At 39.0% G+C, this 15,279-nt stretch overlaps 1 protein-coding gene across 12 annotated transcripts in view; it reads right to left on the reverse strand.

Annotated features, from left to right (window-relative positions):
* LOC106498024 (heat shock factor protein 2-like) overlaps window positions 1–15,279 on the reverse strand; it is a 29,593-nt gene that overhangs the window by 198 nt on the left and 14,116 nt on the right. For 2 of the 12 annotated variants that reach the window (XM_067293792.1, XM_067293783.1), the window contains 2 exons: window positions 8,348–8,417; window positions 3–119 (listed from right to left, as the gene is read on the reverse strand). In XM_067293792.1, the coding sequence (XP_067149893.1) occupies window positions 3–119; window positions 8,348–8,417 (187 nt within the window). The other 10 variants (XM_067293784.1, XM_067293790.1, XM_067293789.1 and 7 more) reach the window with 10 other exon arrangements.

Below are 15,279 nucleotides of genomic sequence, written 5' to 3' on the forward strand. Positions count from 1 at the left end.
CATCAGATTTTGGCCCACCTGTGGACTGGCAGGAAGAGGCTGGAGTAGCAGCTGCTTAAGGGATCCAGAGCCATCAAACCTGCTCCCAGGCCCAGGCTGAAAGGCAGCTGTTGGAAGATCTGGAAGGAAGAAGGAAACAGGACCTCAGCACCATCCGATGGCTGGCATGCAGCATCAGGCCAGGCTTCCTCCTGTTTTTTCCAGACCCACAGGGTTGTGCTTGTCCTTACGCCACATTGGCCTGATTCTGTCAATCTGAGCTCCCAGTAAGGCATGTCAGCCCCTAGAGGAAAGTTGCTGGCTGCATTATCCCTCTCTTTCCCTTTTCCCTATTTCTCTTCCCCAGCCTCATTTTGGAAGTTCTAGATTATGGCACTGCCCAGTCCTCCTCCCGAGTGGGGCCTGCTGCGTCGGCCACTACGTTCTCAGACAAGGCCTGTGAGGAAAGTAACGATACCTCAGGAGAGGGGATTTCCTCAGAGCTATGGTGGCAGCATAAAGAATACCACTCAATGCACAGGAAAGGGCTAAATGGGTAAAGATGGCAAGGGAAGACAGACTAACCGTGCATGTCCAAGAAAGGGTGACAGAAGAAGTGAAGCAGGAAAGAGATAATGAGGGATACGAAGATACCTCTTTCTTATACAGTGAGGATAAGGAACCCTAAATTTCTGTGTTGTGAAGCTCATCTCTTTTAGTGCTCACACATGCTTATTTCATGAAAAGGCACATTATCCTTCCCCATGCCATTCAGTCCACTTGCAGAGATGCAGCCTGTTTGTAGCCTTCAGAAAGAGAGGAGGTAACATAAGCCCACTCTTTGCCATCCTGAACACTTGCAGAGAGCTGCACAGTACAGCTGCTACAGAAACTGGTCCCTGTCACGGAATGGCCTTCCTGTATCCTCAGACAGGTCATACAGGACAAAGCAGGCAACCATAATTCAGAGGATACTGGGAATGTTGGTATCAGGGCTGTTGCTCAGGTCTCACCCTCTGTCAGTAGATAACCAGACACAGTTTCTACCTCTGCCTTGCATATAGAAAGAGCATTGTCACTGTCAGAAGATGTAGCAACACAGGAGGTCTGCCACAGCTCTGATGGTGCAGATGGATATCCAAATATGCCACATAAACCTGTTCCTTCTTGTAAAGAAAATTCCACTGTCTTCATAGATGCCAAGGCTAGACTTACAGGTGTCATGAGTCCTTCTGATAAAGCCTGCTAAGATGTCCATAAACATCCCTTAATGGCCCAACAATACACACAAGACAAGGAGCAGTAGCCCTTTTTATATAGCCATGGCCACCATATGCTAGACACTGTTAATACCGATTGTATAAAACAGATTAAGGACAGCATAGTGCTTCCTTGGGGGACCTTCATTTGAAGCAAGAGATTATGTGATTCTCTCCCTTCAGAAAGCATCAAACAACATGTGTAGACTGTATCTGAATCACCATCATACCTACACAAAAACATAACAGATGCAAAGAAGCCTTAACACTGTCCACTTTGATCTACTGTTCCACTTCCATTTTAACAAGTAACTTGCCAATATAGGTGTAACAGGCATAGCTATAGACACTTGCCTCCAAAACAAACATCTAGCTCAAACTGACTTTTTGGGGTTTGAGTTCCTCAATTTCTGATGACATTTTCAACTGAGATAATTCAATTATGAAATTATTCAGCTTTGCAAAGCTATGCCAATTTAAACTGTCACTTCTGCTACCCCTTTGCCCTCAGTCTGTTCTCACCTGTGATTGGAATCCACAGAGAGAAAAGGTTAGCAAAGTCTAAGGAGCAATTTACAGGTGCAGAGAGCATATTCTTTCACCCAATCCTATGCTATCAGAAAGCTCTTTATTTTAGTAGAAAGGCTGAGAAATAGGTAGTTAGATGAAAAAAAAAAAAAAGGCAAACATAATATGTTGTTTACTTTGTTACATATACAATCTAAGAAAAGAACATAATATAAGCATATGCACAACAAAAACATTCAAACTAATTCTCAGGAATAAAGTCAGGCAGTCCCTAAGGAGACCTCTTTCCAAAGCAGTCTTTAGGGACTCTATAGCTAATAGGTCTGAAGTCTTAGGAGAAATTTATTCCAACAGAAAGGAGATCTCAAGCAAAACTGCTAGCCTAATGAATGGTAAAAATACAGTAAAATTAATTTCCTTCTGTACTCTACCAAGTACGCTGAACAACTTCAAAAGCATCTTTAATGAAATTTGTGCCTTAAGAAGCTATTTTACGGAACTAAACTAGTATGTTGCCAACAATATGAATGCTTCACAAATGTTCCACAATTTTCACAGCAAATTACAATTATTGATGTTTGCTTTGTTAAGAAATATTGCAAAACGAATTTCAAAGTCTTCCTGCAAGAGACAAGGTCAGTTGGATCTGTTTCAACTTGCACTGAGAACAGACAGTATGCAAAGTAAAATAGCACAGAAAAAAGACATTGAGAACTATTAGTCTGGTAGTTTACAGGAAAATAAGTTGAAGTATTTCAATTTCAAGATGCATTATACAACTGTTCTTTTTTCGTAACATTAGCAGGCTACAGCATTCTGTAACAAACTAGTTGTCATTCATTAGCTCATTCCTGGGAAGAGATACTATGGTTATTAAGTTTATGGCTTAGCCTTTCAGGGTCAATAGCCAGAATGACAAAACATAACTTAAAGAATATATAAGCACATAAGGTTATAATAACTGCCCAAATGATTTTTTCATTCTAACATGCATGTAAGCAAGCTCCTGCCAGGTTGCATTTGTCTAGCTACAAATGCATTATAAGCAGAAAGACTATGATTCTATCTGCACACAGTACTGTTTTCCATCTTACACTTTAATATGTTTATGACATACATTTGAAAATAGGAGCTGATTTGCAGAATTGTATGATGTTTCAAATGGTGTGTTTAAATTTAAGTTATTATTTGAAGAGGTAAAAATGCTATATCAAATATCTCTTTTCCTTGTATAGAAGTGGAACAGTGCCCTTATTTTTGTACATTTCACTAGTACATTGAACATCACCTTTGTGAGAAACACCAAGCTATATAATTTGATTTCCAGCCTTCAAGAGCTGAGGAAGTCTTTTAGCCTTCCTTGCTTGACCTCAGTTTAGGAAAAGAAAAGGTTTTGTGAGGGCTTAAGAATTTGAAGTTATTAATTTAATAATTAGCATGAAATATTAGTAATGTACAACTCAAGTAACCTTTCTGTTAGTTCTGAGCACAAGGTAATTGCTTGCCTGTGTTTCATAAAGCTTCATGTTGTACTATTCTACAAGCCTGTGCTTAGTAGATCTTGCCAGTTTTTAATCTGGGACTATTTTACTTCCCAATATCTTTATGAACAGTGCTATCCATCATCTTTTTCCACTCTGCAATAAAATTTTCCTCCATTTAATTTACAGAAATCTGATAATGATCTCAGTTCTGAGGCAGGTCAAGCTATTTACATCTTTCGCAATACTGTTCTCTCTCCCTTCACCAGAACAGCATCTTAACACTATAAAACTGGGTATCATGAAATTTGAGGAATCTGGGAAGAAAAGAAACAGATCTCTCGCCATTCTTTCACTAACTCCTGAAGCCCCACCAGATTTCATATTGCAACAAGAAGTGGTACTAGGGCTTAGGGGGTACTCTTATTCCCAGACACATGGGATCCTTTTCTGTTCCTCCTAAAGCTCATTTCCTCTCCCCAGAACTCACAGACGCCCACGTGTTGGCGTTCCAGTCCAAGACCTAGCTGATCTGGGGACTGGGAGAGTGCTGCCAACAGGGAACGGACAGGGAGAACAGCCTCATTTGCAGCCATTTCCTCTTTCTTAGAGCTTTCACAGAGGCTATGCAGGTAGCACCACCTCAACACTGGGCAAGAAGCCAAGGGGATAAAGCTAGATACCTATTCATATCACTACCTTGTTATTTTGGTATCATGTATGGTTAGAATCACAATAGCACTGGTCTCTTACCCACTTACCTACTGCTCTAGCATAAGAAGTTGTCCCACAACAGTCCCATATTCTCTTAAATGAGTTTTGGCCACTGATAGCCCAGTTCTGAAGTTGTTTAAAGAGAAGTAATTTGGGGTGCATTCTTTGTGCTACAGCATACTTGCATATACTTAAATAGATGTCATGGAGGACAGCCCTCATGTAACAACACTCTTCTGATATAAACTTCACCTACCTTCTCTCACATCTGATTTTCTTGCACCATAGTGGAATAAATAGCAAGGGTCTAGGTGCATTACTTGTGCAAAGCCTTCCCAATGGGCTGTTGCTTCCTTATGGGCCATCCCTTGCAAGTCTGAAATGCAGTCTGTGTAAATTCCTATTATGTCACACCCTGAGTAAAGCCAAAGTCCAAGGGACACCAGCCTATAGATATTCCTTAAGACAAACAACAACATGATACAAAACAAGCAACTGAAAATGACCCAGGGTAGCCAGAGGCAGGATGACAGAGATTTCAACACAATAATCTGATTCTCTTTGAGACTGCTATTTGCCCTGACCAAAGGGCATGACATTTAGAGGTTCTTGCAGTAATAAGGTAGGTAAAGAGACACAGGTCCCACAAGTCTCAACACTCTATGATTTGCATTTCAAATCCAGTTATCTTTATTGATTTGTCTATATCGATCACTATGAAGGCAAAAGACAAATCAGTCACAGAGCTTGCATGTATACTGCCTCTGGTACAAGCACAGAAGACCACAGGTAAACCATCCTGGAATGTTTATAGTATCAAATGCTGTGCACAGCACTTCAGTCAAGTTTGAAGCATATCTGCTACCTTAAAAAAAAAAAAAAAAAGAAAAAAGTATTATGCCACTTAAACATCTGAAAAGACTGTTCCCTCCTAGGAGTCCAAACTCTGCACATATTAGGATCTCAAATTGAAAGTGGCCCTAAGAGGCCTAGCTTTCAGTTAATTCTCCTTGAACTTGGGACAGCCTTTGAGATTTCTCTGTGTTCATGATGTAACTGGCTAGAGTAGACAAGGTAGATGAAATTTCAGAAAGCTTCTGAAGATACTTTTCTTCCAAAGTCAATACTCTTTCAGTTAGTTTTATGTTGTCGTTGTGCATCTGATTCAAGTGCTGCTCAGTTTTTTGGACAACAAAGTGATTCATTTTTCTTCTCTTCTCAACATGCCCTTTAAAAAAAAAGTCACAGTCTGCACTCAAGATATCTAATGCACAATGATGAAATAAAGACTGCACAGAGAGTTTTAAAATTAAACTATGATAGCTGTTCCAAGAAACCTACTTCCATTCATGCTTTTTTTTTTTTTTTTAAAAAAAAGGAAAATTCTGACCTACAATCTTTCATATTTATTTCCAACCCTTCATGTTATTTATTTATTAAATAAAAATAGCACAGAAGCAGTATCCATTTCTTATCTGCTTCAGTATGAGAAATACTTGTTTCAGGCTTTTCCTGATTTAAAAAAAAAAGCAAAAAAACAAAAAAGTCTTTTACACTCCATGAAAGTGCCCAGTGTACCCTCAAAAGACTATTTTGCTTTTACTAGGAGGAAAAAAGAAAAAAAAGACTTCCAAAAAGGCATGTTCTACACAAGCTCAGAGAGCAGTTAAAGCAGTTTATTACAAAAAAAAAAAGAAAAAAAAGCTGCTCAAAGCCATTAAAAAAAAAGCAAAAATCAGAGTCTAAGCCCAATTCTTAGCATGCCATGGTAAGTTCCAAATTCAGGCCAGATAATTTCACCTTCAGGGCTTTCTGCAAAGATAGTCTTTTTATGAAGGCTTTAGGATGGATGGCAGATTTGGGAGAAAAGAGAAAGAGGTTTGATGGACAGCATGCCTGAGAGGAAGCTTTACAGAAATTTTAGAGCATTTTGCTGCAGTCACGTGTTGGTAACTGTGAAAAACAGTTCCTACTGTAAAAAAATTAAGTATATATGCTCATTTGGCCATCCAAACACCGTTTTATTCCAAAAAGAAAAACTGACACACTATGATAAATTCTGTTAGCATAAACAATTTTTCAAGATTTTGTTTCCTCAGGTAGGATTTCATAACACAGTATTTATGATCATTATGGCAACAAAGGGCTCATAAATCAAACATAGTAATGCATGAAAAGCAGTTTTTATCTAACCTGAAGCTAGCTTAGCAAACACATACTACATCAATGATTTAGGTATTCAAAGCCTGTATTTCATGTTATTTCATGTTCCAAACATTAGGACTTCCACAAAGCAACTGTTCTGCCAGCTGCAAAAGAGTTCTCAACTCTGAACACAGGAAAGCTTTCTTCATAGAGAAATAGCCCTGGCATTGATTTACTCTTACTTCCTGTACAGTAGAAACTCTCCACAAACGTACCAGTGAGCGGTTTTAACCACATATTTGACAAGCAAAATTAACAGCAATAAATTCATTCTCAAAAATAAGTTATACTATGTTAATAAGTTATACTATGTTAAATTAGTCCACCTCTTCAGGCCATTCAAAGATATGATTCCAGTACAGGGGAAATGCATCCTCTGTGTTTGGGGAATCTTTCATGGCTTGCTTCCTCCCCGCATGCTAATGGCTATTTAACAACTCTCTCTTCAGTCTGTTCGAATGGAAAAACCCCAGAACTGAGAACAGGCCAACTGAGACTGGTTAACCTCAATCTAAGACTTTTACCTGAGTCTGAACAGGTAGAACTGTAATCTTCTGCTTCTGTGTCTAATCCACTGTTGTCTGTTGCTTGTTCAGATTCCTACATGTTGTCATTAAGGGGGGTGGGGGGGGGAGTTTATTTGACATCTAAAAACCTGACCCAAATACTAGTTGTGTGTGTGTGTGTGTGTGTGTGTGTGTGTGCGCGCGCGCGCGTGTGTGTAAAATTATAAGATATACTAGAGAAAGTCATGAATTACTATAGTTTTTATAGGTTTCTACTATTTCCTTCCCAGTTTGGTTAAAACTACTGCTGTAGCAACCACACAGCACTATCAATGGACAGTTGGAGACTGAAATGCTATCTATGTTGCAACTGCAATTGCAGCTGTCATCACCTTTGTTTATCTAGCAAAGCAAAAAATCAAGCTATTTTCGAATTTACTGTCAGCATTTTTTCCTTGTTAGGCTGCATACTTATATTGGCCATTTTGGTCAGAGTATATGTTAAAAAACAAGACAAAACCCAGCACCTGGTAGTTTTCTGTATTTTGCAGACATAAGTATTAAATACAGATAGAGCATTTGGACTTCACAGTTCTGGCAATGTATCACTTCTTCCTCTCCCCTCCTCTATGTAAGTCAGATCCCAGAGTCACCTTCTTTAGGGACATTACAAATAGCAGATTATGGTTTCTTTTGTTTCTGTAATGATCAGTAAGATGCTCCACTCAGTGCTGAGAAACAAATCTTAGTGACAAATACTGTAAACCAAATTCTGTACTCGAAAGCTCTCTACTGAGTTTTTCTTTTACCAAGCCTGTCTGCCTGTCTCTCTCTCTCTCTCTCTCTCTCTCTCTCTCTCTCACACACACACACACACACACACACACACACACGACCAGCAGGACATCCCACTTGCAGGTACACTAGTGATGTTACTAAAGAAGCCCCATAAACATAATTATCTTTTTCATGGAAAACCAAATCTTTTCCCCATGCTACTGTTCAGAAACAGCTGTCCTCTAGTTCTCTTCAGCTAAGTGCTGCTTCTTCAAAAATACACAGAGAACACTGGACGACCTCAGAACGCAAAAGGCTGTAGTTTGATAAGTATTTCCCTCTGCACCCTTCCCCCCACAACATTACCATGTTATTCAATCCCTTCCACTTCCTCCCTACTGCACCACCTCTTCCAGTGTGCTGCAATAACTATGTTACATCATCACCTTTGGCAGTGAAGTAAGTTTTTAACCTGGATCAGTTCTATTAATTCAGTTCACCATTCAAATGCAAAAGCAGTTACATGAGCCCAGCTCAGAGAATGGTCTAGGAGTGGAAGTGAACAGCTAGGAAGCATGACAGCTCAAGTAAAACAAACGTCATGCAGACTATGCCTTATGATTATCTCCTCCCTGTGATGGATTTGTGAGAAGCAAGGTGCAAGAAGAGTAAGACATTTCTGGGTTTTACTACTTTAAAATCATAGGACAAAGCATAGGCTAAATGATTTTTTAAGTGTCTGACATTTTTCTGATCAACAGAGACAACTGCCAAAACAAAATTCATGTAAACAAGAAAAAGAAATAAAGTGTTAGAAACAATAGAGCCTTAGGTTATAATAAATCCCTTTTTGTAAATAAATGGGATGCAGAAGAAACAGTATTTATTTTTTTCTTACTAAATGTTCTTGATTTTCACAACTTCTATTGCGATGCTCGAGTACCCAGTCTATATCGGATGGATGTATTCTGGAAAGAGAATGTAAACTTGAACACAAGCTACGTGTAATAACATATTGCATAGTTTCAGCCATAAAAAATTATTTTTAGAACAGTTTTCTCCAGATTTTTTCCAAATATTAAAAACAAATATAGGAATTAAATTCAAACACACAGCAACTCTTACACGAGTGTTAGGGAACACCTTACAAGTTGTGGAAAACAACTGGACTACTTTCTTTAGAGCAGATCCTTGCCCCATCTTAAAATGCCTTCAGCCCTGTGTTTGAAACTGATGGGAAATAGTGTGAGGAAATATACTGGCATCACTGTCTTTTCAGCTGCCTTACTCTAGCTTTCTTACATATCTCTTCCCCTATCATTTCCAGTGAAATCACATGTTTCAAGGTCAGAGAGAAATTATTTTCTAACAGATCCACCCAAAATCATAAATTGTCTCTTTAGAGATTCTTTACAATTCAAGATCGTCTGACCTTTTGGTTACCAGTTTCCCTACCTTTTCGAAAGTTACCTTTGTCAAGATACTCTTTATCTAGTTAGTGAACTTGAACATTTTTATTACAGTTTAGTTCATTCTCATCCTTACTAAAGCTGATCTCAGGTTTAATAACTTCATTATGCAGACTAGTTTCTTTTCACAGCTATTCAGTTCAATACTCCAAATCCTGCTGGCTTCAAAATCTTCAAAAGCAGTTGAAAATTTTCCAGTTACTCTTTAAAAATACAGCTTCTTTTACAACAGGACAATTACACAGATATTGTAAATTTAGGACTAAATCCTACCTCTTTTATGCATCTAAGTAATTATATTTAAGTCTGTAGGAGATATTGCAGAAGTTTAAAAAAAAAAGAAACAAAACCCAAAATCCACACACACAAAGCATAACTTGTGCAGTAGTTTTAATCCTACACAACTCTTAAAATCAACCCAAAACACAAACATACTCAGACACAGCCACGGTAACCAGCAATGAAATATAAAAGAAAGAAATGTCTTTCTATGTCTACAGACCTAAAGTTACAAGAAGATGTCAAGTCTATTGTTATTTCAATTTACAGTAACTTGCTGTTAGATCTGTGGACTTTCTCTGGAAAAGGAAAACTAACTACAACTTGGCACTCAATAGCAGTTTATAACCCAGGATAAATCAAGATATTGCAACTTGAAAAAGAAGCGGGGGAAGGAAACCCATCTCTTGTGTACACAGTTGCTAGGTGACCACTGTAAAGCTCTCTTTTCAAAGATTCATAGGCAGGGAAGGCTACAAATCAGACAGACAGACTTTAATCAGGTTTTGCACAGGATGGCTATATAGCTGTTCTGTAAAGTCTTTTTCATCTTGACTGTGACAAGGTATTCTACTTCTGCAGGATAGGACTTCTGGACAGCACAAAACAGTATCTCATCTGGAACCATTAGGACTGAACACAAACACAGTTTGCATATACACCCTATATATATGTATTTCTACTAAACAGTAAGGATAGCTGAGCCTCAAAGGAGTGGGCTGGAGCACAACCCATAAGATTCTTCCCCCTGCTCTCTAGGCAGAACTCCCGATAGCTTGAAACCCATTCTGATAATCTATAGGTAGAGCTATGCATCACTCTAAACCTTGTGTGTAAACCATGAAAGAGAATAGGGAGATTTCTTTGATCTAAATGAAAGGATAATTTTTATTCATCTCCCTCAAGGAAAGACCTGTTTCATTGTAACAGATGCCTGGAGATACCTAGATCAGTTCCAGTGGAAAACAACTTTTAAGGAATAAAGTCAAAGTACAACCTAGCTTTATTATGGAAAGGTCTACAAGAGAAGAAACAAGAAGCTGTCCAGACATTCAAAGGGAAGAACCATAAATCCAAAGACTAACATGAGGTCCCAAGTTCACTCACATTAAAAAAAAAAAAAAAACAAAAAACAAAAAACCCAGCTCTTCAGTGTGAAACATTACAGAGTAGCCCTGAACCAGAGAGAGATGGTCTAAGTGGCTGAAGTCCCACAACAGACCATCAACCTCCTGTATCATGCATGTGCTGCAAGTTCAGCACCTCCCTCGATACCAGATTTATTGTCTCTGCCTAGAATCTGGACAAAGCATTCATATGGGCATAATGGGCTTGAGAGGTTTCCTTAAATACGGATTTTATTATGAGCCCACAGTAAGCTCAGTTATCTGGGAAAACACTGTTTTTAATGCCAGCGTACAGGAAAACAAGGGACCAAGAGACTTTCTTCTCTGAAACATGAGATAGCATCCCAGAAAGGCTGCTGTCACCACAGTAACGCATCAGTCCACAGCCTGCCTCCAAGCTGTCAAGGTAGTAACATTTGAGCCCTCCAGATTTAGTGGATGTCAGTGGCAGGACTTCAGCTTGAGTCACATTCACTGACAAGACAGCTGGAGAGGTTAAAGACATCTGACAAAGGTTATTTTGACTCACCCTACTACTTAAAGTATAGAACTAGTGCGCTTTTATTTGGAACCTAACTCTTTAAGTGCTCATTAGAAGTAACTCACATAAGTTGGACACTGCTGTATTTACTCACTTGCATGAAGATTTGGAAGAAAAGGCTGCATAATAGAGAAAAATTAATATAAAGGGGGCAAGATGGACATGCTTTTACATCAAATTTTGGACACTGACATGTCAGAAACGGAACGTTATGCACAAGTATTTTACCATAGACTAAGCAAGCAAATAATTTTTAAGACTTACTTTCCTGAGCATTCTGCCAAAGAGGATCCAAGCCTGGATACAACACTTACTGAAGTGTCAAAGGGTTCTGACTTAATGTCTGCCTTGCTGATCCAGACGAAGTTAGAAGCAGCATCAGTTCTGCCTGCTTCTTGATGGAGTCTAGGCTTGTGCCAGTGATACGGGGTTTTTTTGAGCAGCTGCTGACAAGAACAGTATGTCTATTTATCAGTTTAAAATCGATGTTGATTCAAACACAGAACAGAATTCTAACTTCAAAACCATTTCTACACTGGGGAAAAATGCACTGTGTTAGAAAATGCAAAGACTAACCAGAAAAAGTATTACATAGAAGATTGTGGGTGTACGCTGCTCTACTTCTAGTTAGATATTGATTTGGAACTGGTGAAGACTGAGATATAGTTATGATCCAGCTCTTCACAGAAGAACTTTTTAAAATTAGACACACGCATTGACAAACACCCATGTAACTACAGCTGCTTAGTTAAATGAAGCATGCCATATAATGACAGCAAAATAAATTTTAATTTAACAAAGAAATAAATTGCTTGTTGCTGCATAAATGAATGAAGGGCTATCTTTTAGGCAGAGCAATTTACACCACAGATGGCAGGAGTCAAAGGCTGACAGACACTGGGCACATTTGGCCAGTTCTATTTGCAATTTTATCTCTTTTCTAAAGATAAAGCTTCCTAAGCCAAGCTGTCAGAGCAGTGGTATAAATGGAACTAGAGATAATGGCTCTTTCCATCATCTGCTTTCCCCCCTTTTTCACTATCAGATCACAAGCTCTGGGACTCCACTGCTTAACAGCAGTTTAAGTTCAAGGTTCCACCAGAGCAAGCATTGCTCCTAAAGCATGGCCAATAATCCTGAGGGGTTCACTGCTCAAAATGCGACTTGTGAACTACAGACAACTGTAAATTTATTAGTATTCTTATATCAGTAACCATCAAGGTAAGAGCAACAAAACACGGCAACTTCTTTGCAAATACTGACCATTTTATACCACCTCCCAACATAATAGTTTATTTTTGGACCAGGATTATCCAATGAGAACCACCCCTCAGAAAATGCAACTCACTAGCTAAATTATGCCCGACCAGGCATATACCCTCTTTTAGGCTTCTTCACTTCATAATGACTGGTAAAAACCACCTCTGTAATTCTTCCTAAGCCTGAAAGGATAGGTTTTACACAGCCTGCCCTAATCTCAAATCACCTTCTGAAATTTCCTTTCCACAACACACTAGGCATTCCACAAGAGAAAGTTTCAGATTTGTTCCCAAAGATGCTCCCAGTGGATAAGACAAGTGTTGTTTTACATGAAAAGCTGACACTAATACTTTAGTTAAAAAATGGAAGCTACTTGATAGGAGGACAGCGGGTGTGGAGGGGTGTCGGGGGGGCAGAAGGAAGTGGGGAGAAGAAATCAAGAAGGGTTCTGGCCAAATACACTACAAAATTTTATATTTCATTTTTATTGTTAATGACTTAACATACCAGTATCTTAGCATCATTAATTCTATGTACTCTAAAAACATTTATAGGCAGATGAACTGCAAGGAATGTGAACAAGGAAAGCTACCTCATGCTGTAGGGAGGAACACATAGTTCTGGTATGCTAAAAATAAAAAGAAAGCATTAACACACCATATGCTGTGCAACAGCAAATAGCATTATTTAGAAATGTTCCAACCAAACAAAGCTCGCTGGTAGAAGTTCAGACTTACCGGGGGGGGCGGGGGGGGGGGGGGCGGGAGAGAAAGGGTAAGCCCACTTAAGTCAGTCACTTCTGATAGTAACATGCTTCACTGCATAAATAGATGGAAGAATTTTATCTAACAATCTAGTTTCATTCATTTTACATAAACCCTAGGATAGCATACATCCAATTACAGATTTCTCCTTGTAACAAAGTGACTAACTATGTGAGACAGAGGTTGAACTACAACTAGTGAAGCAAGTTTTGATTTGTACACAGCCGATGTCATTTTCTTTAGGGCTGACTTGTCTTGCACCTCAGTTGTATTACTTTTCCATCCAGTAAGCTCTGTTTTAACCTCTGTGCTAGTAATACCATGCAGATGCATTCTCTCTCAAGCTGTATGAGAAAAGCAGAAAAAAAAAAGGGCAAAGCTCTTTACTAAAGCAAAGTATTTTCTTGGAAGTAAAATTCTAATTTCAGCTTTTTGTACACTACATGCAATATACGTGCAAGAACATAGCCTCTGTGTGTGTGTGTGTGTGCGCGCGTGCATGCACGCACATAGTGAACATTCAATGAATGAGTAATTTTTTCCATGTCTCCATACTGCAAATAGCAACTACTACTGGATTATTTTGCAGAATGTGTCAGTTAATGATCTTGTGACTGGGGAGAAGGTTAACATGACTTGAGAGGTAAATATTTTAAGCAATAGAAAGACTTCAAACTACCATGCAAGTCTGGTCTACTGACTGTAGCACAGAACTGGCTGAAGAACTCCTAAAACTTAATGACACCACATCCTTGGGCAAATCTGAATCAGCTTTAGTTTTCACTTCCAGTTTATAAAATGGTGATAGTTTCACATATTCTGCAGCAGAGAGGTAAAAGTTCTTCAGGACTGGCAGCAAACTTCTCAATCTCAGCTTTGTAGAAGTGCTCATTCTTACTGTTAAGGTAACCACCTCCAAATACAGGAGTATACACATGAAGGCAATCACTACATTTTCCTAAGTTTTTGTTCTGTTTTCTGGTGTCAAAATACAGCACAGGTCTTCCTATTAACTTACCTGGTCTTTTCCTTTTTGTAGTAAAGTAGTTAAGTGTCCTGTTTTGATGCTATGCTTTATAAACAGCTCTCTAACCCAGCCCACCAGAAAATGAGGAGGGAAATGCAGTAGATTTAATCCATCCTAAAAAGCGTCAGTAAATTACCATTCCGCAGTTTAGCCTGCGAGGTGACCCAATGTTAACAGAACATATGAAGTTACATGTCAAGGATGATAAAAAACCAACCAAACAAAAAACCCTTCTAGTCATATTACAGAAAGGCATATTTAAGATACATGTGGTTTAAGTTAGTTAGATTTTACTTGTTAGGTCTCAAGTACTATTGGACTAGAACTACAATTGATTCAAGACAGCAAATAGTAACTCCACATGTCTGTCTTTTGTTCCAGAAGATAAATTTCATGAGTATTTCAGACAGAAGTTTCAGAGTCCACAATGTTTGGTATGTTCATTCTAGTATGCCCATCTGCTGAATATTAATTAAATTCTCTTTTAACAACATAACTGACCATGAAACATTTGTTCTTAATGCAACAGAGGAGCTGCACTAAGAATTAGCATTTGCATTCTAACCAGAAAAGGAGCTGAAACAAAAAGAACATCCCCCCCCCTCAAACTAGAACTGAGCCCAAGCTGTCACTGAAGCCTTTTGTTTTTGTACATGGCAGAGTTTCATTCAGATTCAACAGCAACAACTAAAATACACAAATCTCTTGCTACTCCTTCAGAGTAACTGTGGCACCACAGTGACTTACCTTCTGTGAACAACCTTCCCTCACCACTCTGCTTCTGCTTTAGCCCACTTACAACAGAAACAGACAAATCTAGACTCACTTTTCAACTCATACCCTGTTAAGTGAATAGGAATAGCTGGAAAAGTGGAAGGTCTATAAGGAAGAAGAGTCTCCACAGGGAAAGGAAAGGGTCCCTCTTCTCATCCTTCCCCCTTGCCCCCCAAAACAATGAGCCAGCCCCCTCATATGTGTATCCTCTAGAGCCTCCATTTCCTTTCTCAAAATTCATGAGTAGGCCAGATGGGGAAGCCAGATGGCACACTTTCCCAGCAATCTCATCCCTCTTTTCCCACATTCAAACATATAAACCCTTCCTAACCTACAGCCCTGCCCCTCATCTCCTCTTCCTTTCTCCTACTTCTTCTTCACCCATTTTTAATGCAAAAAAACAGTTAACACAAGCCAGTTATGACCATGAGCTAGAACATGTTGAGCCAACCCCCATGAACCAGAACAACTTCAGTCAGAGCTGAATTCAAGCAAGAAATGAACCAAGTGAAGTGGAAGGGGGGCAGAGGGGATGGAAAGGGAAACCCTCTATTCAGTGTTACATCTAAACACAAGCAGTGCTCAACTC

Source organism: Apteryx mantelli, chromosome 3 (genome assembly GCF_036417845.1).
Source record: "Apteryx mantelli isolate bAptMan1 chromosome 3, bAptMan1.hap1, whole genome shotgun sequence".
In the NCBI taxonomy this organism is placed as follows: Eukaryota; Metazoa; Chordata; class Aves; order Apterygiformes; family Apterygidae; genus Apteryx; species Apteryx mantelli.